The 25,318-nt window shown below is 43.4% G+C and overlaps 1 protein-coding gene across 13 annotated transcripts in view; it reads right to left on the bottom strand.

Moving 5' to 3' along the window:
• RAPGEF6 (Rap guanine nucleotide exchange factor 6) overlaps window positions 1-14,269 on the bottom strand; it is a 122,653-nt gene extending 108,384 nt beyond the window's left edge. For 3 of the 13 annotated variants that reach the window (XM_054642691.2, XM_054642682.2, XM_054642689.2), the window contains exon 1: window positions 13,618-14,264. In XM_054642691.2, the coding sequence (XP_054498666.1) occupies window positions 13,618-13,686 (69 nt within the window). In that variant the 5' untranslated portion in view covers window positions 13,687-14,264. Of the gene's footprint in view, window positions 1-12,411; window positions 12,556-13,617 lie in introns of those variants that run through there. The other 10 variants (XM_054642683.2, XM_054642677.2, XM_054642687.2 and 7 more) reach the window with 7 other exon arrangements.
• Between the last annotated feature and the right edge of the window lie 11,049 nt (window positions 14,270-25,318).

The following is a 25,318-nucleotide window of genomic DNA, read 5'->3' on the forward strand; positions in this document are numbered from 1 at the left end:
AGCTCTGATAGGTAATGAAGCACCTGTCAAGCACAGGTCTGCTATACTCCACAATTGCCTTCTACCTAAAGTGAACAGAGAGGAAACAAAACAGAAAGTTCCTCTCTTGAGCTGTGGACTTCACCAGGGAACATATCCCAGTGGCTCAGGAACTGGGCTGAAATGGTGGCCAGATATGCATGATAAGACATCTTTTCTGATGATCACACCTGGATGATACCCTTTAACCCTTGCATGAAGTGCATGTCAGTTTGGAAGAAGCAGAACAAGAAGACTTTGACAAGCATCTTGGAAGTGACCTATAATGGCATCTACGGAGGAGTTTGCTGAAGGAAGCCCTGGCATCCAACAGAAGGGAAGCAGTAAACATGTTTGACAGGAGGTCAGCAGTCTGACATCAGACTGCCAGCTTCCTTCCTACTTCACATGGAAAACAGGAACAGAAACTTCTTCTGCAACAGTTGGAAAGAACAGTTTCACAGCCAAATCAATACAGGAGGCTGGACACGTTACAAAGAACCATGAAAATGTAGGATCAATAAATCAGATTTAAGTAGAATAACCTCCCCACGGTATCTGGTGGCCATTGAAATGCACAACCCCTTGTGACAAGAGCATCATAAAGCTCCCAAAATTGAAGTGCAACAAAATCAGTATCATCACCTTTCAACACGAAACCCATGACATGGTTTACAAGGACAGACCCCAGTCCTCAGCTTCTTCGAATACAACTGCCAAAGTGAGAAACATTACCACAGCTCTGGAACTCTCTCTTCATAGGAATTCATGTTTGGCCAAAAAGGAACTGTATGTGTCTGCAATGCAACACACCACCACAAAAATTCCGTCTCTTCAGACCATCCATCATTCAAGGCTCACTAATGATCAGTCTTTGAAGGACTGGACTGCTTAAATGTCAATGCTAAACAGGCACAAAAAGATTACAAAGAGAGAATCCCTTAAGGCAGTTATTTTTGTTCTTTTCATCAAGAATTTGCTACACTCTTGATATGCTAAAAGCTAACCAATAATTAGCAGAGCTAAGGAACCTCAAGAAACCAGATGTAGAATGCTAATTTGTGCATGCTTCCCTCAACAGGGTATTTCCAAAATACTGCATTGAAATGCTCAAATGAGGAAGAAGGGTGTATCACAGTATCATCAAACAAAGGGAAACACACTGTATTTTAAGCCTGAAGCCATTGAAACAAGAAGACCTCCAAGTTTTAAAAGCAGCTTGTCTGGCAATACTAACATGAGCAGAGTTCTTTTACAGCAATATCAGGTCACTTACAAGAAGGGCATCAGAGCTCTGAACAGACTTTATCAAGGTAATCTCAATATCCTTCTCAAGGAAAACTCATTTTTGCACATGTCTGGCAAAGTGTTTTGCACTTCCCTGCACACTGGAAGTTCATCTGCAATGGTTCTGAGAAGTGCAGCTTCTTTGCCAGTGACAAGATCACCACAAGCCACCTGTTAATGCCAAGGGACTCGTTTCCAAGTGAAGACTGCCAGCTTTTTACACTCCTGGATGGGAGCATCAGCCACAGCACTCAGGGTTATTGCAGAGCCATGGAGCAAAGAGCAGCAGCAGTGATCAGTGCACCCAGCAGCACAGCACATGTGTCAGACAGCTGCCTGCAGAGGTTTGGCTTCCTCCCCTGGGCTCCTCACAAGTGGGGCTGTCCACAAGGGGACAAAACCTGGGCACAGGCACCTCAGTTTCCTCTCACAGCAGACATTCACACAAGTTCTGTAAGGCTACAACTCTCCTACAATTTATTTGCACTGTAGACAGATATCCAGCTGTCCTTACACAATGTGACACAAGAAACGGTTTAGTTAAAATAAACATTACAGAACTCCTCTCTGAAGCTTATACAAAGTAAGTTTGGTATCCTACCTGAAGAGATTTCCTTTTGAAAATCATTTGTTTTATAGTTACCTTTTTATTCACTACAATATTCTGCAGCTTTAATACTGCTTCTATGAGGAATTTAACACCTACACATCTTGACTGCTTATCCTCCACCCCTTGCATTTTTGGAGAACAAAAGCAGAAAAGAAATGTGGGGTTTTTTCCATTTGGCAACTTTTCTGAATGCCAAGTATACTTGCAGTTCTCTCCCACCTCCTTCCACACCCTTTTCTGGCCCTTTCTCACTATTCTAGTATCTCCAAGAAGTTCCTATTGCAAGGTCAGTAACAAGGCAGTAGGCTCATATTCTAGGTCAGACTAAGCATAAAACACACTTTTACTATCTAACCAGTCCCTGAAATAAGTTTGTTTTTTTTTAAAATTCAGATACTACAATAAGAAATAGGTTGGTAGAAAAATATTACATTACATATTTAAACTTTAATTCATATGTGAAAACTTTTAGTTAAATTATCACTCCACAGGCAAAACTAAGTGCATGACCCCACTTCATGGGGGAAAGTATATACTAAAGGAAGTAAGTTCCAATAAAAAAATTCCAAGACTTCACCATAATTTCTGGTGTTACTCTCAGGGCTGTCACAGCTGTCACTAAAATGAAAAAACAGTTTTTCAGGAACAGTAGAAGCAAGTACAGGAAAAGCAATCTTGGAACAATAACATTTCACATGGCCCTTGGAAGATGACTGGGAACAGCTACCCTAATACACACTAACTCCACTTGCTCCTTTAACAGGATTTATGTGAAGCAGAACTCATTACCTCCTGGAAAGAACCAAACCAATCCTATCTGGGGAAGTTGCAGGGATGAGATTACCTGTCCCCAGCTCCCTGTGTTTGCAAGGGGGAGCACAGAGGAAACTGCAGGCACCACCTGCCTGCTGCCACCAGCTGTGGCCTGCAGGGTCCCCACAGCTGCTCTGGAGCACTGAGCATCTTCTGTGACAGCAATGGACAGAAATTTGAGTTACTTTTCTGCCCCCTACAAGCTACATTTACTGCCACCCTACCATCACAGTTTAGAGAATTAGGCCTTGAAATATCTGATCAATACCAGCATATGACCTAACCTGCACAATCACATCTGCTGAGCCCTAATCCTGCATTTAGTATGAAGATTATCATGAAACAATCTGCTGTGATCTCTGGTTTTTAGTTACAGTTACTCTGGCCAATAGCTTGAAAAATATCTCTAAATACTATATGTGTAAGTTTCTAGTATGCCCTGAACCACAGAGTGAAAACAATGAGTTTGTTTTACAATCACCTCTCCAACACAAAAGCCTTGTTGACAAATATATCATCAGTCCAGAAAACCCCAGAACCACTGAGTGAACCTTCTAAAGGCTTCCTTGGAACAAAACATAAATAAAAAGAACAGAAAGGATGTGCAGCCCTCTCAGGGCATCCTAGCATCCCCCTGAAAGCTTGAACAGAGACAGGGGCTGCACACCAAACACCCCAAGGCACATACACAATAGCATCAGTATCAGACACCAAACTTTCTGAGCAAGATGAAGGAAAAGGGATGGAGATTTGAACAAGACTTTGTGCTTTGAGAATAACTTCACAGGCAGATTAGGAACTTGAGGTATTCCAGAAACGTTTGGTTAAATATTCTGACCTACATTCACACCAGATTCTCAAATTCCTTCAACCAACAGGCACAATGCTAATGAAATCTGTGCTTGAGAATCATCACTCTGTATTAGGATTGTAACAGCAGAAGCTCAAAAAAGGAAAACAAAACAGCATTAAGAAGAGATCAAGCCACACCTGGACAACAGTGTTTTCAGACAAACTGTTCCTATGCATACCAGACTCTGGACTGATTAAAGAAGGACACAAAGTTCTTCTCCTAGGTAACAAGTGACAGGACAAGAGAAAATTAGCTCAAGCTGCACCAGAGGACATTTAGCTTGGATTTTAGGAAAACTTTTTTCATGAAAGGGCTGTCAAGCATTGGAACAGACTGTTCAGGGTAGTGGAAGGGTCATCATCCCTGGAAGTGTTCAAAAAAACCATGTGTATAAGGCACTCAAGGACATGGATTAATGGTGAACATGTGGTGGTGCTGGGTTGATGGTTTGGCTTGGTCTTGGAGGTCTTTTCAAACCTTAATGATCCTGTAAAAGTAGTCAAGAGCATTTCCTTTAGGCTGAGGACTGCTCTCCCAGAGGGAAGACACTGATGTCTGCTATCACTGATAGGGAAAGTTCCTCCCCCAGGTCTGAGAGCAGAACTCCTGCAAGCACCCTCTGACCCATCTCACTCTGCAGAACCACCAACACACACAGATCACCACCATCTTCCTTCCTCTCATACAAGAGTCTTACATGTAAGAGTGCCTTAGAATATAATATAATTTCTTTTAAAATCATTACTGTACATATATCTTGGAGGAAAGATATCTGAAAATTATATACACAAGGTGTGCAGCAGGCACCACACACAAACAGGCACATTTACGAGTCATAGAAAGCAAGAGACATTAACACACAAATTACAAAGCCAAAATGTTTTGTTACCACTTGTGGTGTGGCCGTACTTCCTTCAGAGGAACCCCAACCTGCAGAGGCAAGTAAGATTAGGCAATGGCCTCTGACTTTTTTGTGTAACTACACACAACAGATACTGCATGACCATTACACTTCAGCAGGATGTTCAGACTGAACAATTCCACCAAGACTTAAGACACAAGAAGTACTGGAAGCCACCAGCTGGGCTCATCAGTCCCACTCACTCTTGGGATGGTCCTGTGCAGGGACAGGAACTGGGTTCAATGATCCTTGTGGATCCCTTTCAACTCAGGATGTTTTTTGATCCTAATAAAATTCCTCGAGCTCCCCAAGGTTAACTTACAGCTCTTTCTCAGCTAGACCCAACTGCACTCACATTTCTCCATGTAAACTGGACTAGCATTGGGAATAGGTGCACCACATGTTTGAAAAGGCTGAGCCAGTGCTTTAAGATATCCACTCACTTGTATCCCATAACAGAACCACATTCCTGCTCACCGCTTCATTTCAATGAATCAGAATTGGAAATTACGTGCAGGAGACAAACAAGGATGGTGGAACAGCTTTTTTACCTTGTCATGTGTAACTCAGTGACTCACTACACACAAACCCTCAACTTTCTGCAAACAATGCCAATATACATGAGCCATTGTCCACAGGGTTATTAGTGCACTGTAATTTCATCTTCTATTTAATACATCCATGTTCTGGAGAGCAGACTTTACACTGGATGGAGGAATTTTCATTAGTCATGGCCCAAGAGCAGAGTGAAACATGTAGGAATAAAGGGCCAGCACAGATAACTTAGAATAACCCTTCCAATTCTGTGCAGAGAACCAAACAGCATCACTTGTCACAGACACAAAACATCTGTACACTTCTGCTCTTACAAGGTGAGGCACTGGAACACAGATGCCCCATCTCTAGAAGTGTTAAAGGCAGGTTCGACAGGGCTTGGAGCAACCTGGTCTAGTGGAAGGTGTCCCAGCCCGTGGCAGGGGGCTGGAAAAGGATGGTTTTTAAGACTTCTTCCAGTCCAAACCATTCTGTGACAAAGAGGTGAGAGACTCCACTACACAAGGTATCAGTATCAGCACAAGGAGAGGCTAAAGCCTGCCAACATTCTTCCCAGAGGGTGCCCAAATGTTTGGCTCAGAGACACAGCTCTGAGTGACCCCTACAAACAAAAACCCCAGGGTCTGCCCATGCCAGGGAAAGCAGCAGGAACACAGTCCCAAGGACCCTTCCTAGAGCCGTATTTAAAGAAGGAATTTCAGAAACCAACATCACTCCAGCCAGATTTCAGAACACTGCTCCAAGCCAATTACAGGGACACTTAGAGGAGCAATGCCCATGACTTTACACTGCAATGATGGGAGCACCAAATACTCATGGAACCAGTGAAGAAGTCCTGATCGTTCCCCAGCTGCCAGGGAGATCAGATACCACAAAGTCACAGCTATTAGATGGAACAACTGTATGCATGTTCCACCTACACCAGGTGACAAACAATGAATGTTCAGTCTAATTTACTTCTCAGAGTTTTTATTAAAAGTTTACTTTATCTGGCATTTTGTTTTTTGTGGGTTTGGTTTTGACTTCTTTTTTTTTTTTAACAGCTGTGGTTCACAATGATCTTCTAAAAATAATTAACAAATTATATACACCTACTCCAAGGCAACTTAAACATCAGAATGTTTCCCTGTCTCCATCACAGTTTGTTTTAATTCTTTCACTCCTGCCCAGATTTTCCTTTCCAGAACAGTGCTCAACCTCCTTACCCACAAAACAGGTTAATATGGACACAGACTCTAAAAATAAAAAAAAACCTCACCCATCCCAAAACATTTGTGCTGATTTTCTCTACTTGTTTAATATTGCATTTTTTCAAACAAGGAAACTTAGTTAGATGGACTTTATGAAAAATCTATTTCTCAATAGTCACTTCAGTAAAACCAGGAAATGCAGCCAAAGCTAAAGCAGTGCCCTGAAACCTGATTTATTTCATTGGAACCACAAATCTCTATTTGACTGAAGTCAACAGGCCTTACTGTTAAGAAAGCTGGAAAAAATATTTATTTCTGAGAACTACAGGTGAAGTTTCCTTGCAGGTATTCCAGCCTGATAATAGCTGCAGAACAGCCAAACCAGATCCCTCCTCTGTGAACAAGGTACCTTGTCCAAGGCTTAGCACATTCTTATTTGCATCTCTGAGACATAAATAATCCAAAGACTAATATGAGCAACACCTTCAGGCTTGCTGATGAAAGCACAACAACAAACTTTAAAAAAATGTTAAAAAAGAGGTAAAAAACATTCCTAAGACAGATACTGAAGTCCATATAGCTGAATACTTACATAGATTAACATTGTTAAAACTGGCAAATGTTCCAAAATTGTATTTTGGTTAATTTGAAACAAGAGATGAATTTTATTTTTTATGGTAAACTAATTTAGGGCTGATTTCAGCTTCAGAAAGTGTGTTGTACTTAAGGTTCCAAGTAGTAATAATCTGAATTGTTTGGCTACTGATATAAGCCAGGTTGTTGAGTACTTCCAGCCAAGAATTCGACTGTATGCCACAAGCACAGAACTGTGCCCACATGGCAATGAAAACAAAATAACCAAACACCGCTGATTTTTAAGTAAGACTTTGTGAATTCCAAATCAATCCTGTGATCAGGCACAGATTAAAGATGCTAGTTGAGGTTAATTCCAATTATTCAGAGAAGAGATTTGGCCCTGCCCCGTCTTGGGGAACGGGACACCACATTTGACCTGCACTGGTTTCCCAGGGATGTTCAGGAAGGCTGAACAACTACTGCCAACATGCACCCATGGGTATTTATCTGAACTTTTGAAATGAAAGATAAAATATATCTGCCAAAGAACATCACTCTTGATCACCTCAGAAAACAAGGTACATACACGAAGTTTATGAAAATGAATTATCAAGCAGCATTTACTGAGGTAATATAAGAGTTTGCATGCTTGGCTTTTTTTATTACAGGAAAACCACAGGTCTAATTGAGATGAAGACTCATGATACTACACTGTGTCAAGAAACAAAATAAGAGACAACTACCCACCTAAAGCACAAGACAAAATAGTGGAAAATCTAAGCACTAAAAACTTCCTCACTCATGAAGCTGGCAGCTGAAGAGACGCTCTTTTCCCAAAGCTTTGAGGCTTGTTGGACAATCCTCCAGGATTTTCAATGCTGTATTTACCATGAGCTTAAATACATTAATCTAATGAGCAGCTGGGAAAAAAAATGTGGTTTTGTTTTACCTTCAACTGAAAGCTGTGTGGCAGGGAAGCACAGGAAGAAGAGAGAAGGTTCATGATTGTTTCATTAAAAGTAATAAGAATTTCAACTTCATTAACACAGAAACTATAGTCTGCTTGTGAATAAGACTGAATCTAAAGAGGTGTCAGCCAGCACTATGATACTCACTGGGCCACTCCTCATGTACCTCTGTTCTGAACTTTGGTTTTAGTAGGTGGCCATAAAAAAGATTTACAACACATTTCATTTAAAGAGACTCATCTAATATTTAAGAAAGCATCACAAGTCTAGGTCTTTCCTAGTCCTAGCAAGATGCTGATGGAATATGATGTCAATGACATACATGCAAGTCTTTCTCTGGAGTTGTAGTTACTCAACACTTTTGTCCATTAATCAATTTCTGTGCACTTGATTTTTCAATCATACTGAACATAAGTAAAACTCTAACTGTTGCCTTCACAGAATTAATTACAAATTATTCATATTACAAGTTTTATGTTTTTCTAACTGTAAAAGATAATTGTTGCCCTATGAGTGCAGAAAGGCATAGGGTACACAAGGACCCAAGAAGGAATTCATTAGCAGTAAATTGCAGGCACGTCAGTACGTGTTCTATCACTTTGGTTATCACCAGTGATAACTAATTTTTCCACTTTAAAGGTCTTTTCCAGCTTCCCAGCACAGCCAAGACCAGCCTAAGTCTCTGCATGGTGAGGGATCAAAGTCATGTAGCACTGGTCAGTGCATCTTTGATCAAGGTTTTAGGAGGTTCTCTGGCAAAGACACCAAAGCACAAAGACACACACCAATCTTCAAGGATTTTACAACAGCTGGCTGCTGCTCATCTTCAATTTGAGCTCCAGAACCGGTAACTGCATGACAAAGTCTTACAAAGTGTCACCTATAAAAAACAGATCACAAAATTTGGGAATGAAAATGTAAGATAGAGATTAGGTAGTAGAAAATTACGGCAGAAGTCAAGTGTCCATCACTCCTTTGACCCTGTTTTAGAGGCCCACATACTAACAGTAAGGTGCTTTTAATAAATAGAAACCAGCATCTGCAACTTCATTTAACACAAATTTATTTTGGCTTTACAATAACTGCTAGCATCCCCACTTTTGTGGTGACTTCAGAATTCTAATTACTTTCAATGGCTATCCAAAGCCAACACCTTGACACAGTTACATTCCTAAAAGCCCACCTCAGATTCTAGAAACAACAGATTTCTACAATGGTTAATCCCGTTTCACCTACTGAGTTTACAGAAAATTATTAAAAGGATGAAAAAACCCACTTCAAAATACCAGTTATTTCTGGAAACAAGAAGCAGATGTTCTCCTCTGTTTGGCTCAGCTGTGCTACAGTACAAGAGTGCCTTTGTTATGCTGTCAACAATAATTTATTTTATTTATTACAGCTATTTCATAATGCCTATCAATGTACCATTTGTGCATGATTTACATGCACACAGATCTATTTCTCTACATCTAAGCCATCAAGAAGCATCACATACACGCTCCAAACAGCAGACACTGTCATGACACAATTCTGCAAATTAGGTTTTTTTCTCTTTCCACTGTATTAATAAAAAGGGAACAGGAAGAGAAGAAAGAATTAGTATTGCCAAATGAAGTCGAATTAACATTAATCAAGAATTACTGCAAAAAGATGAAGTTAGGAAAATACAAGAGCTCAGAGTATAAAAATAAACTCCAATTCTTTGAAGTCAAATAAAAGCAAAAGCTTTCTGAGCCACAAAAGTAAACACTGTCTAGAACAAAGTCATGAAGAACTAAAAAGATACTATATTGGGAAGAGGTTCCATTAAAAATGGAAGAGAGCCTGCTCACGGGAGGGGAGGAGAAGGAGAGACAAAGAAAAAGGAGCACAATCATTTGCTGTTTGGCCCTATCAACCACTGAGTGCTTATCTGTGGCAGCATGAACAACTCCCCTAAAGACCAACATCAGAGCCTTTGTATGGATCTGATAAGGAATTCTGGGCCTCAAAAAAAATTAAATATTTAATGAGAGCACACACATGGTGGCATAAGCATTCATCCTGCCATTCTACTGCTTTGAACTAAAGATTTTCTCCTATTAAAATATTCCCAAATTACCAATTTAATATCCCCACCTGTGACAAGAAACACTGCACAGAGAATCCCATATTCCCAAGCAAAAACTGACAGATCTGCATGTATAAACACTCACAGATTTACCATCACATAGGCATTTGCATAACCTTGGGAGGAAAATGCATATATTAAAATATTAAACAAGTGTAAGAAATCGTATTGTTTAAGTATAGGTATGATGATTTTTTTTTAAGCATCCAGCTTCTGCCCAAGTTTCCTCCCTCTGACAAGACACAAGGGACGATTTGTTAGGATAACCTATCATCAAAACTAATATCTGAGAGATTACCCATAAATTCTGCACTTTCAGGCCATACCTGAGAGATAGGTACACAGATTTATTTCCAGTGTCAGCACAGGGGCAGAGGCCATCAGGGACCCAGCAAGGCAGACATCTGAGTAAATGGGACTCACTCAAATCCCAGAGCAGCACCTGCTACATACACGGGCATCCGTCCACTAGGAAACATTCTGGAACTCTGTCCACATGAGAAGTCACTTCCATCACATATAAGCAATATGCACCTCCAATGATGCACCAAAAGAGAGGAAAGGGAGCAAACTATTTGCCAGCTGGCAATAGTTCCAAAAAAGATTTTAAACAGAGTAACACAACACTGTGTTACTTTAAAAAATACATAAAATATGCATACATACATAAAATTACATTAAAATGTATGCATCATTAAATTTTTGCTACAGTCCCTACAAATTCATCAAAATAATTCCCCCCTGGCAAAATAAATAGAAGATTACATGTTCATCTTCACGAAGATGCATGAAGTATCTGAGCAACAACAACTAAAAAAAAAAATCAAGTGTGTACATGCCTAATATGCATAACTTGTACACTTTAACAATTAGCAAACATTGGAATGTTACCACAACACTGAAAACTTGCCCTAACACAGATTTTTCCAAACAAAAATATTTGTAGTATCAGGAACTAAAACATTTACTTGAGCAAGACAGTGAGGTAAATTTCAAAATAAGTAAATTATAGAAATTTTTTAATATCTCCCTGCTTAGTTTTGCAATTCTTAGAAATTAAAACGTTTTGTCAAGGAAAAAACCTACAATCAAAATCAGATGGATAATTGTACTACTTGTAAGCAAAATGTGGCCTGTGGAGTGTTTATCTGTATTTTTCCAGAGGCTGGGCAGATGACAGGAATGAAGCACCAGACCATGCTACTGATCAGCACAGCCCCAACCCTGTAATTTGTAATAAATACCCAGGTAAATTGCTCATATAAACTGCAGGATCAGAAACAGAGATGGGGGCAGAAAGGGGCTGAAAGCAATTAAAACTCTTGTGGTTGAGCAGCTCTGGCTTATCATAAAATACCAATGGTGGCTCGGGGAATTTGAGGGGGTTCCTGCACAGAAACGCAGTCAAAGGGCACAAGCAGCCCCATGCAGCTGATTTCATTGTGGGAGGAACTGATGATACCTTCCCACCAGAGTAGGAGGGGAGAAATGAAGCCACACACACATTAGTCTGTGCACAACTGGATACTTCAAGGCAGGAGTCACCAGATTGTTCATCCTGTGCAGGGACACCCGAAATTTGGGTCTGGTCCTAATGACTGACCCGAAATCAGACCCGAAATTTGGGTCTGATCCTAATGGCTGCGCTAAACAGGTTTCAGCTTCCCTGCCCCAAGTCTTGCAGCCTACAGAGGAAAGGGGACAAGTCAGGATGTTGAGATAAATAAATAAATGTATAAACAACATTGCAATTGTTTTCTCCAGTTCACTCACCACCCTATCTGTCCTCACATCCCAAAGCAGATGTTGGGAAAATCTGTCAGTGTGACTGTGACAGGGGATTCCATGCTTTGTACCCGAGCAGGTAACACAGCTCCAGACTGGGCACCCCCAGGTACACCCTGCTATCAAATCAGGGAAAAGCTTCTCTTTCTAAATGTATGTAAACAAAAGTATCCTAAGGAAAAAAAAAAAGTGGTTTAACTGTAATTATCTACTCAGCAACAGGGAGCAAGAACCGAGGACCCAATCCTGCCAAGTTTTAAGTACATGTTTAACTTTAATCACAAGTAGTCTCACTGTGCAGTGTCTCTAAAATTAGCCTGCCAAAACAGGGTCAAATTAACAAGGGAATTTAGATTTTTAAAATCATTTCAGAAGTATTATTACTTAGATAGCAAAGATTAGATTTTTTTTCCCACAATTAAGGTACCTTGGCAAATTCAAACCTGCGCACAACACTCATGTCACTCTCAATGGAAATTTACACAAATGCCCACAAACCCACAAGCAGCCAGTCATTGTGATATCTGACAGTTTAACACTACAAGGTTAAGCAAAATAATTATTTTAAGGCCATTTTAGCCAAAACAAAGTGACAACCACAAGGAATCCCATGATGGCTGCTGGGGGAAAAACTGGGGATGCCCAAAAAAAAAAAAAAAAAGAAAAAAAGCCCTACACAGCCACAGAGGTTGGTACAGCAAACAGGAGCAGTGGTGAGCAGGGGTTCTGAGCCAAGGCAGATTACCTGTTCCCCACAATCCAAGCCATGACGAGCCAGCACGGAATGCCAACTCCTGAATGACACTTCTGTGATGAACCCAGTTGCCCAACACTGCAAGCCACACTAGCAAAGGAATTTTGCTAACTGAAGACTCCAGTTGAAGAGAAAGAAAGCTCTGAAGCAGGAGGGGAGTGCTAAAACTAAGGAAAAAATAATGGACACTGAGACAGCCTCATCATTAATTTAGAGACACAAGGAGGAATGCGCCGGATATCCCAAAGCAAGCAACCATTGGGACTGAACATCTGTATTTCACTCACTCAGCCGACTTGAAAGGGAAGTAGGGACTCTGTCCTGCTAGGATGAACCCCGGAGCAGCCTCTGAGCAGCTCTCTAAGTAGCCCTTCCATAATTAACTTATAAGGAAGACCAGGCAGGACATTCTGCTCTCCATGAAGTACCAAGGGAGAACAGATGTTTCCCAGTCTCCAAGGGAAAAACTCAAGAGTGTATCACTTCATAGCACTAGTTCTCGAGCACATTAAAAAAAAAATCTCAGCAAGGGAAACGAAGGAAGGCAAAGGGTAAGTAAGCAAACAAACTCCAATCAGACCTTCAACAAATGCAAATGATATCAAACCTATTTCATTATTAAGTTAATGCTCCATGACATTACCATTCCCAAAAATACATGGCTGATTACAGAGTAGCTTGTGGGGAAGGGACAGAGAAGGCAGTTAATTGGAAAATGCGTTTTATTGTAGCTTACCAGCCTCACACATTTCTACACTCCCACTCACTGCAGAAACATCTTTATGAAGTCTGGGCAGCATAATTAGTTTGGTTTTGTTTAAATCTGCATCACTGTACAGGTAAGCAAAGCCTTTCAGCTCCCTAACTTTTCCCATAAGTTTTGCATCACTGAAATATGCATCATTCTACTTTTCGCTGATCTACTTCTTGTTCTTCCTACAGCCGGCCCGAAGCACTTCATGAAGCGCCTTGTGCCTGTACCCAGCGTGTTACTGGGCGTTTAAACCTCTGCTGGTCCCAAGAGAGCCAACTTCGGAGAGAATCAAATAAATAACCGAGCTCCAGACAGAAGTTTGTGCGCCAGCCCGGTCTGTGCGCGCACCGCAGATCCCGCGCTGTCGGAACACGGATTTACGCAAAGGAAAAGTGAGAAAGTAAATAAAAGGACCCGCTGGGAAGGAGCCGGAGCCGCCTTACCTCCGGAGTCCGCTCGGCGGGCTTTTTCCGCAGCGCCTGTTTGATCCTGGGCTCCACCGGGGCGCTCATCCTCCAGCCCGGCGCCCCCCGCCCCGCGGCGCCTGGGGAGCGGCTGCGGGGCGCTGCCGCGGGGCGCGCCGCGATCACAGCGCGATCACAGCGCCGCGGCCCGCCGGGGCTCCTGCCCGGGCTCCGCCGCGCTCCGGGCCCGCGGGGGACGCACCCCGAAACGCTCCCCGCGCCGGGGCCCGGACCGGGGGAGGCCGGGGCGGGAGCGGGGCCGGGCGCGGTGCCCGCCGCCGGGCTGGCTGCTCACCAGGCGGGCGGCGCTCGGGGCGCCTGGGGCTCAGCGGCGGCGGCGGCGCTCGGGGCGGGTGGCGGCGGCTCCCGGCGCGGTCCCGGGGCGGCCGGCGCCGCTCCCCATCGCGGCGCGAGCGCTCCGTGCGCGAAGTTACCGGCCCGAGCGGGACTCCCCGCGCGCCCGGCCCCCGCGGCTCCGCCCTCCGCGCCCGCACAAAGCGATGCGGACGGGCGAGTTGTTCCGCGGCGCGGCGCCAGAGGGTCCGGAGAGAAACCCCGCGGGCGGGTACGAGCCCGCGTCTCTCCTGAACACGCCGGGAGTCGCCGGCCCCGCCCGGACCCCCCGCCCCGGTCACCGGCCGCGCATCCCCCGGTACAGAAAAGCGCGAGAGCGGGCGCTTTAACCCAGAGAATCAGCAAGAAGAGCGAGGGGCGGGGCGGAGGGGAGTGGGCGGGGCTGTAGTGAGCTCCGCCCCCACGCGCCGCGGCGTTCGCAGGGGGCGGGGCCGGCGGGGCGGCGCGGAGCGAAGGCTCGCGAGGGTTGGGCGTGGCCGGGCGCATGCGCGGTGCGGCCGTGCCGAGCCCTCAGGAGGCCGCCAGTCTCTGTCGACAGTCGCTTTGTGCTGCTTGGGCACCCGATATGAAGCGCGTTCTTCAGCAACTACAGCCGAAAGAAAGCGTTTTCTGCAGCACTTGGGAGCAGAGTGCCCGTGAGGCATCACAGCAGGCATGGTGTCATGGCAGCGCTCCCGCGGAGTTTGCGTGCGTTCCCCCTTTCCCTCACGCTGCAGTTCATGGAATGTTCATTTTCCTCCGTGGCTCCTGAGCTGCTCCGAGCCTTTGCCTTAGGTCGCTTCTGCAGGACCGGCCCCATCCTCGCCGTGCCCAGTGAGGATTGCAGAGCCCGCCCGGCCTCGGTCCCGCTGCCCCGCCCGGCCTCGCCGGAGACAGCTCGGCATTAAATACAAATAAGGAATACTTTAGTAAGGAAAGCGCTGCCACAGCTCGGGGGTCCTGTGGGGATTTACAGACTCCTTCCAAGCCCTGCACTGCTGGCCCTGACGGCCGCTCGGGGATAACAGGAAGCAGCACATACCAAACATCGCAAGATTTTCCTTCCTATTACAAGTCTGATTCTGTAAATTTATGAGATCAAAGCTTTGCAGGCATACAATTTGTGTTTGCCCTTTTGCTTTTTCCTCTTTCTTTCCTAATAACCAAGAGCGTTTTTGTTCCTGCCCTTTCTCCAGCTACCCCTTCCCGTTCTCTTTACCACTTGCCCTTTATGGCACAATTACCTTTGTTGTGCTCAAGGACTTGATTGTCCCTTCCACGTTGTTTCATAATATTTCTACTGTTTTCTTAAAAAAAATCTCAGGAAATACGATGTTTCCTCCAGTGCAGACTGTTCTGATGCTGTGCCTGGTATCACTGCAGGCACAACAGCCATGGGATGGACAGCAAGGATCTAAAGAAAAGCTACTCTTAACATCCCAGTCATTACACCTCATACACAACAGAGAGAATATGAGATGCTCCCAAAACTGACAGGAAAGACACAGGTTTCAGTCTCATGAAGTCTATCAAAACTCATTTTCTTTAATTTTTTTTTGTTCTCTTTGAACTTCTGTTGTAAATGTAAGATTTCCAAATATCAGGTCTATTATTCTTCCAAAGGTCAGAAGTTTGTACTAGTTACTTGGCAGAACATGTTATCCTCTTTCAACTTTAGTACATAAAATATTGTTTCCAGTGGTGTGGGAATCTTCAGAGATTCCTTGCCAGGAACCAAATGGAAAAGATAGAGAGAAAAAGTCCTCTTGAGTAACTAAGGAGAAGAAAAGAAGAAAATAACTGAAACGTGAATCCTTTTTTTTTTTTTAGTCATAGATGTAATAGCAAATCAAGAGCTTTACCAGCTCAGTCCATTTTTAAAGATTGTGTAAAAATTAATCAATACTCTCCAGGTGCAGGTGGCTGGGAAAAAAACTAATTAATAACTAGCAAGAAAACCCCAGATTTTGGTGAGATCTACGCAGTCACAGTTCTCATGGATCTGAAATCATTTAAGCCCTATTGGTTTTTAGGAGGGAACTCATTTTATCACCTATTCCAGCTGTTCAGCATTCCTACAGAAGTGGACACTTACCATGGGAATAAAGTTAGTAGCCTAAAAATTCTTTTAGCACAGAAATTTGCATCCTGAACGCCAGCCTAGGCACAGGAGCAGTGAGGGAGCCAGCAGTATTCCATGGGAAACAAAGTTGCCATTCCAATTTAATTGCTTGGCTCACCTTACCCATGAAACAAGACTTCTCTCACTCCAAAAGCACCTGAATTTCTAATAGCTGCAATTATTTCAGGGGCTATTTCATCCACAGGGTTTATTTTCCCAGATATCTGGAGAACAATGGAAACCAGTGTCATGATCCTCACTGCTTAGTGGTGTTACAGCCAATGTCTCCACGTGGTAAAGCTGACATGGTTAAACACAATTAAAAGGCTTTCACAAGTGAGTAATAATAGGGCTGGGATTAAGGGAAGTGGCCAAGCAGGACACCTATTGTCCGTGCAGAGGGGAAAATTTGCTTCCCCTTTATCTGGATTGTATCCCTGCACAAGTAAAGCATCATCACTTACTGCAAAGTTTTTAATTCAAACTAACAGTATCTGTATGTAAGAATCAGAGGTGCTTTGCTATTAATACAGATGAGTTGCAGTCTCTGGAGATTAAATGTTTCTGCTTCAAGCATTGTGAATTTGGGAAGAGCAGCTGAGTTACAGAGTACATCTCCTCCTCCCAGTATGTTCCCTCAATTGTTCTGCTTTGCTGACACTCCCAAAGATGCCTTTTAATGTAATGCCTTTTACCACCCTGTGCACATCCCAGATTCCTCAGGATAAAACTCAGCTTCCTCACCTCTCCCACTGGGAGAGATTCATAATCATCATGCACTGAAGTATTTTTAACTCTTATTTTTATGTATTCTATGTATTTAGTGTCCTGTGAGTTCTGTTACAGCCTGGCAATTTCCTTCCTCTCATTCTCCAATCTGGCTGTTAGGCTATTGGTTTTAATTTCTTAGCTTTGGGAAAAAAAATCCCTTTGGACATTCGTGCACATCTTTGGCAACAACTGCTAGCTAAGTACATGGTTAACATACCACAAGGAGGATACAAAATTAATTCTCTGCCTGACTAGAGGAAAACAAAATATTCTGGGAGGCCCAATAGGAAGAACCTCTTCAGACAGAGGTACCATATATCCTTATTCTGATGATGAACTTCCTGAAAAACTGGGGATGCAAAGAGATCATTAGGAATTTTGTAAGAGCTCACCTTTTGCAGGAAAGTTACATTTTTGCAAATGGTACAACACTGCTCAAGTAGCTACATAAGAACATTGATCTCTTGGCTGTGACAGCATTTCACAGCTCAAAATTTCCATTTCTGAAATTGAAATACCAAATTATTTTTGAAAAATCAAGAGCAAGAATGAAATGGTCTGAATACTGGAGCTACTTCCCCCACTGTGCATATTTCCAGAGCTTCAGTTCAAAGGATAATGGTAAAAGTAGAAAAGAAGAAACAGAACTGTGAGATCATTATCTTTCTGCTGTATTATTATAATATTAGTTTAACATTTAGTTTTTTAAAACTAAACTCATCTTTCTTCTCTTTAACTCAAGACTAACATGGCTTTCCTCCTAAAAAAAATCTAGTACAGATTTTTCCTGAAGGGCTTTCGTTCTGTATATAGATTTTTTCCTGAAGAGTATAAGCCATGTACACATAAGCAATTGCAGATCTCCTTGTGATAGTCAAACACTTATTTTTCAGCCATCAACAATACAGAAAAAATGGGGAGCCTGACACCTTTCAAATGTGGGGATGGAACACCTTCCTTACTTACATTTTACCTACAGTGGCAATTTTCCTTGCTTTTCATGTCCACTGTCACACATCTGTGATGGTCTCTAACGTGCTGAGTGCTGGTGGGAATGGACTGGGAATTCAGGGAGGAGCCTTAAGATTGAATGATTTTATTAACATGCAAAGAGAGGGAATGACAAGCCCCAGCTGCTCCCAAGAGCAGCCTGAGCCATAGCTCAGCTGGAGGCAGTAACAATTTCCTAAGTCTTAGTCCCAATTGAAGGACACATCTCTCAGCTGAGGGCAATTTATGGGGTGTCCACAGGAAAGGCTTCATGGAGGACAGGTGGAAATTCTGAAGTAACAAATATTTGATGCTTGAGGATGCACAGTGTGTTGGGAACATGTCACCCTGACCTTTGTGTCATGTAATCCTTGGCCAGTGCTTATGGAGTCCTGTTCCCAAGTCAGGAACAGTCTGAAAAGGAAACAGTGAATTGGTTTATTTGCTGTTCATTCACTAAGGTTTCTGTGAACACAAAGGCAGGCATTGATGCACTCTCTGAAGGTTTGCAGTGAGGACAGTGGAAGCTGTGTGTGTTGAAAGAACACTGGCTGTCCTGTGACACTGACATGTATGTTCTCATCTTCCTCATTTCCCTTCTGTGTCTGTATGGGAAACTGCAAGTATGGAGGAGGGCATTCCCCTCCCGTGCCACTGCTGAGTGACTTGAAGGGGACTGTCCAGGGCCTGCCACCACCCTGATGGAGTTACCAAGCCCTGATGAATGCGAGTGAGTGGGATCAGGAAAAAAAGGGCTCCTGCCAAATCACCGGAACGTCCAAACTGCCTCAGGCATGGTGTAGTGCACAACATTATCAACAAGAATAAGAACTGAAAAAAACCCATTCAAAATAGTTACAAAATAACATCTAAACCCCAGCTGCTTTGCTCCAAGTGGCTTGCTACACACTCCACAATGGAACAATTTTGTCTGAAACAGGCTCTTCTATCAATTTTTTTGTGTGTTTTCTGCCACTTTATTTTTACTACACACAACCTACAGATATGTGATTCCAGTCCCAGCACTTTGTTGACAAAACCCAAAAGAGCATATGGACCTGTCTAGATATTGGAGGTACCCAGAAACAGTATACAGATGTCCATGCTCAAGCCTGAAAAAATTAGAGATGGGGGTGGCGGGGGAGAACCTGCCCTGACAGCAGGCAATCTGGAGTCTGGTGACTGCTTCATTTGCATGTTCTTTGTAGCTAAAATCAGGTTACAGCTTCAGCTGAAAGACTTTCTTCATTTGTTGTTGGAAACATCATGCCAAAAACCATTAGAAAGTGGAGGGTGAGTAAAAGAATGGGCTGGGCACAGATAAAGATGAAGACTTAAGTAAGAAAAAGAGCAATCTTGGCATGGGAAACTCTCCAGCAGTAATTTGGTACCAGTTGCCAATTTAGCATATTCCCGTTAATTTTTCAGGGATGTAAAAAGTTGTACAACTATAAGCTGCAAGAAGATTTCACAGTGAGGATTTTGTGTCTGTGACCTGTTATAACCCAGAGAGAACATGCAGTGGGATTTGTATTTTTCTACTGAGTAGCTATTTTCAGAGGCAAAAAGCCAAACACTTGCATAACTCAATGTGACCATTCTGTGTATCTGTGGCATTTGTTACTGGACAACACTTTGACCGACAATGTTGAGCTGGTAAAAGAATAGGGCATGCCTACAGAGAGCAGCCAGTTTAAATATGATAAAAATTAGAGTAAATAGGATCTCAGTCCTTCCCCTTTTTTAAGTAAATTGAGTAATTCTCTGAGCATGTGAAAAAATAATAAAAAACTCCTCTTCTGCCAAAGAACAAGCCAACGGTCTAGACTTTCTCTAACTGGAAATCATCTGGATTAAGAAACTGTGAATAAACGCCTGACAGGCAATTTCACTGCTTTATGCAATCAAATACACTCTACTGATTTGTGAAATCCTACAGAAACATTACAGCATTTGAGTCGAGACCAAGGCTGCAGAAGACTTGCATTTCTTACTGGTCTCTTGCTGCTGCTGTTAAGGTTCCTTGCAACCACGAGCTTTGCTATTGTAGCCTAGACCACAGTAACAATTCAGCCAGCATCAGATCAGCTTTCCATTGTTTGCAGACATTTGGTGCATTTGTGGGAAGATACAGGTCTCTGTGTTTGTGTTTTTGTGCCTGTGTATAAACTATAATTTGATTACAAAGAAATGTTGCACAGTTTAGTAGACTCAGTCCAGGCCTGGGAGCCAGGAATGCTTGGTGAAGTCATTGCAAAGCTATGAAGGCCAAAATTCCCTGTATCATCCTCTGGTTTTAGTCACATTTCGATGCTGTCAGTGTTATTTTTTTGATGAAGAGGGGATAAACAGCTCTTGCTGATATGAGTTAGCAAGAGCTCAGTTCCTCCATGCTCTTAAACTGGGCTACCTCGCCTTGAAGCACTCGTTGTCAGGGGCAGTTGCTTTTATCATCTGTCTTTGCAGGATCATGCATCCTTATGATTCCTCATGATCTCTTCTTTGACTTTTAGTGACCCTACAGAGCTAATGACACGTTTAGTTCCCCCATCCAAGCACGACCATATGGATGAGATGATATCAGGAAACTCACTGAAACCATTACATCTCAGGCATGCAGAATTTCCAGAAAGTTCCTGTTTTCAACATTCAGTTTTAGTCTTCAAATGCAGAAGCATACAGCCTGCTCACATGATAACAGCAGCATAACAGGACAAACTGTCTTCTGGCAACAAAATCCTCACTATTTTTAACTTTAGAAAGATCTGCAGATGACTCTTCTTCCAGTCAGTGTGGTTTTCCTCCCTTCCTTCTAGAGACCCTGCCCTTGGTAACATTCAGTAATTCTGTGGCCAGGGATATTGATTCCTAACAGTGTCCCAAGCCTGTGATGGCCTCTTCCCACCACCCAGAAGCTCTCCTGCATCAGACAGCTGAGATGCTCCTGCTCAGAGACCACCAGACTCTCTCTTACCTTCATGCTTCAGAAGGCTGGGACAGCCAGGGAGATGGCTGTCCTTCCTCAGCTGCAAGGGATGGACACAAGCATGTACCCAGAGGAACAGCCTCACCAGGGCAGAGCAGGAGCTGAAGGTACAGGAGCAGACAGAGCCAGCAGAGTTAGACTCCTCCTGGAAGACCTGCCTACTTGTCCATACACCAAACAGGGAGCAAAACCTCACAGCAAACCCCATCATCCCACCCTGAGAGGCTGCAGCATCTCCCAGCTGGGATTTCACCCAGGCTGTGTCCAAAGTACAGCAACCCCTGGAGTGTGTGTAGTCTGCAGGGGGGTAAGTGTGAGGGTAGAGGGATGTGATAGTTCATCCTGTGCTTTTTTAGTAGATGGCTGTACTGGTTCTTTTTTTAAATGCTAAAAGCACAACCAAACCTTGAATGAAAGGAAGCATTGTGTATGGAGCACAGGAAGAATTTCCTTTACTGTAACTGACAGGGAGAAAAGGAAATAAAAGCAGAGCAGCAGTTAGATGAAGGTCAGATGATTGTATGAATCAGAGGGTGGTGCAAGTTATCAGTGCACAGCTGAGTGCTCCGCCCAATAAAACAGATGTCACCCAAGTACACAAATACCACTTACCTATCACTGCTTACTCCTGTGGAAGTAGTCTTCATCAGAGAGAGGGGACTGAGGTTTTTTAGGAAAATATTTATCAGGTAGGATAGCAGGGATGACATTAAGGCAGATGCAATTTCTTAAAATTTTTAGGCATTTCACTCCATGTAGGTGAAAGCTGAGACACCAAGCACTGCTCAGTCTAAAACACTGAAGAGGTGATGGAGGCTGCTGTTGGGGTATTTCCAGAGCTGTGCCTGGAAATGTATTTGCAATTTCCACTGAAAAGGGAAACACAATGAAATTCCTGCAGTGACCTGCTTGGCCCATAGGAAGCACAATGACTTCCAGAAAAACCCTGACACCAAAAACAATCTTGTCAAGGAAATATAATTTTCAATAGCTGCATATGAAGTGACAGCACAAGTATAACCAGGAACCTTGGACTTTTCTAGAAAGCTGAGTGGAGCTGCCCTCCAAGTGCCCTTACCTCCCCTCCATGTGTCAGGAACACTCTCAGTGCCATACCAGCACACTAAAAGCTGTGGATGGTACCAGTAGATAACTCACTACTTTTTTGATTTAAAAGTGACTTACTTTTTTTCCCAGACCTTTTGCCAGTGGCAAACATTTTCCATGGCAGTCCATTGCATTGGAACAGTTGAATTTCATTGCTATCTTTATCCAAGGCAAAACTGCCGTTGCAGAAGTGCTTTCTTTTATATAAACTATTGCTGTAGTAGTTGCTACTTTGTGAACCATCATTGGGTCTCACACTAGGAGGGTATTACAAAAGTGCTGCACTTTTGAAGAAGGTACCAAGAGAAATGGAAACAGTTTGTGGGTTTGCAGTTAAGGAGAACCTGAGCAGGAACCACCCCAGAGCTTTATCCAGTTGTGGTCTAAAGAAGGATGTGTACACACATGGTAAGGAATCTGCAATCAAAATTGGCAAGAAGAGTATTGCAGTAAGAAACTGAGAGAGCAGAGCTCTGCAGCACCTTGGGCCAGGGTGGGAATCATCAGTAAAGCCATGTCCTGGAGTGTGCCAAGACTGTGAGCGGAGACAGGTGTCAGGGACACCCCAAACCCGGAGGTGCAGTGATGGTGGTCCAGCAGATGAAGCTGTCAGTAACTTATGCAATAAGAAAATCACAGAATGGTTTATGTTAGAAGGAACCTTTAGAGGTCATCTTCTTCCAGCCCCCAGCTATGGGCAGGGACACCTTTCACTAGACCAGGTTGCTCAAAGTCCCATCCTACCTCACCTTGAACACTTCCAGAGATGGGGCAGACACAGCTTTTCTGGGCATCCTGGGCCAGGGCCTCCCCACCTTCACTGCAGAAAACTTATTCCTTGTATCTAACATAAACTGACCCTCTTTTCATTTAAAACCATTTAGTTTAAACACCATGGGCAAGGAGGGGGTGAGGGTTCTGTTGCAGAGTGTTTCCATTGCTGAGATAATGAGACCACCACATGCTCCAGCAATGCTGCTCTGCTGCCTCTTTAGTTGACAGCCTGGACAGGAAACAGCCAAATCACACCTAATGAGCTTTCATGCTTTGACTGTAAGTGATGAAGGCAGAGGATAGAACTTCTGATGGAAGACATTTCCCCCAAACCTGCCTCTGTTGTTCACATCCTAAAAAAGTGGGAATTCACCCTGTATTTCTGAGACTAAGGACTTGCAGTGGACAAACCCTGCATGGGCTCCAGCAGAGCCTGTGATTCCTTCACTGGAAGGATGAGCTGCTCTAGGAGCTTGTGATCCAGTGGGGTCAGCATCTTCCCAGCCAGCCAACCTGGAAAAAAAACAGACAAGGAGGCGAAGGTCAACCTCAAAATATCTGAAAAGTTGTATTTAGGTTAAGGATTATTTTTCCCTGAAAAATGTGTGTCTGAATTCACAGCTGTGAAGAGCTGCAGTTGCCACGAGCAATGGGGATTCTTACCAGCCCAAGACAGAGCCCTTGATTTTAATACTAAATCATATCAAGTCTACAGTTCTTAAAAAACTCTGTTTCCATGGGAAGGGCCTGCTTTTCACTAACCTATAATTTAAGAAATAGTTTGGAGAGTTAAGCTGTATTTTGAAAAATAAATTCTCCTTCAGGCTGATGGCTTTTACAGCCTCAAAACAATGTCATGTGAAATGACAGAGATCAAGACCTTTAGTTAAACTGTACAAGAAAAACAGCTTTGGAGAATAAAGTGCATGATCATTAATTATTGCAGCACAAGGAACACAGCTGTAATTTTTTTGTTTGCCCAGAATATCTCCCACAAATTTTATCAGTCTTATTGTTAATACATGAAAACAGGAGTCCTTATTTTTTCATGTCTTTTGGTAGTGATCAAAATTAGACAAGATTTCTAGCTACAGCTGCTATTAATAAATCTACTCCTTGAAAATGTGGTAGTTAATGTCTTAGGATTCAGTGCACTCAATAAGCTATTGAAAACTATAATTGCTCATGGCTGTAATTTTGAAGTAATTCTAGAAATAGCTATAGAAGAAATGCTGAACATAGTCTTTCTAAGACACTGAAGTTCTCCAAAGGGAATAGCATCCCTGTCAGGAAAATCAAGCACATAAACGCACTGGTACCCTCTGCCCTAAAGTCACTGTTTATGGACACCTTTGTAGCATAGGGACTTCTTGCCAGTGCCACTCCAAAGGCCCCACATGAGGGTTTTGCTCAGGAGACATCCCACCAGTGGCCCTGTGTCAGCACTAGGAACTGGCCAAGGGACTTGCTGGGGTTACCCATGCACAGACCTGGGCTTTGCCTCCAGGCACCCTCACCACTGCACTCTCTGCTGGCTCCAGGCTGTTCATAAACCACTTTTCTTTTGGTGACATTAGTGAAAATATTCCAGAAATTAATTTGATTAGTCAAGAAAACTAAATTAATGAGCCTTTGGGAAGTAAGATGCTCATTTCTCAAGGAAATGTTCTCACCCTTCTTCTTCAGCCCACCTCTGTGCACTTCCATAAGAAACACTGCCTTCATTTTCAATGCCACTTAAGGAAAATGTTTGTTTTCCATTAAGAACCTAGGAGAAACTCCACCTTCAGCTCTCCCACCTGGCCCCAGCACTGCCACCAGTGACACATTCATATGTCCCAGAGCTGCAACTTCAGCCCATCCTGCTCATGCAGGAAATGATGACGAGAGCAGCATTGGTTGTGATTGCTCCAGCACAGCAGAGCCACACGTGATCTGCAGGACCCCCATTCCCCCTTAGTGCTTTTCCATAAGGAAAAAGCAAGGCCTGTCCAACCAGTGGAATCAAAACTCATCTTAAGGCGTTAATGAAGAAGGAAAGGCAAGTTTCAGATTAAACAGACAGTATGGGTAGTGCTAGAAACTGAACAATGGAAGCAGGCAAAGGCACGGTCGGACAGAATTCCACTCCCTCAACGTTTCAGAAAGCACAGAATAGATGAAATCTTCAAACCAAAAGATACCAGCAATTAAACAATGTCTTTATGGGCTAAAAGGCAGTGTCATGGCCCTGACCTCTGGCACTGTGGCACTGCAGGGCTCTCCCAGCCCATGCTCCCCTGTGCCCTGTGCCAGAGAAAGGGGCTCCCTCCCGCTCACACAAAGTTCTGGGTTTTTAAAGTGAAAAGGCTGAGCCAGAGCAGGATACCTCCATCCTGCCGCCCCTGGCTCGTTCTTCCTTAAGATTTTTCTTGGTCTATAATTTCATTTCTGAGAAGCTTTATCTAGAGAAAAACTGTTACCAAAGGGGCTGGGTTACAGGTCCTTAAGGAAAACAACACCAAACTGAAAGCACTAAGGTGCAGTGAGGGGTGAATCACAAAGTCCCCACCAGCACTCGGACTGGGCGCTCCTCTCACAGCCGGGGGCCTGGCCAA

Source organism: Agelaius phoeniceus, chromosome 15 (assembly GCF_051311805.1).
Source record: "Agelaius phoeniceus isolate bAgePho1 chromosome 15, bAgePho1.hap1, whole genome shotgun sequence".
NCBI classification, from domain to species: Eukaryota; Metazoa; Chordata; class Aves; order Passeriformes; family Icteridae; genus Agelaius; species Agelaius phoeniceus.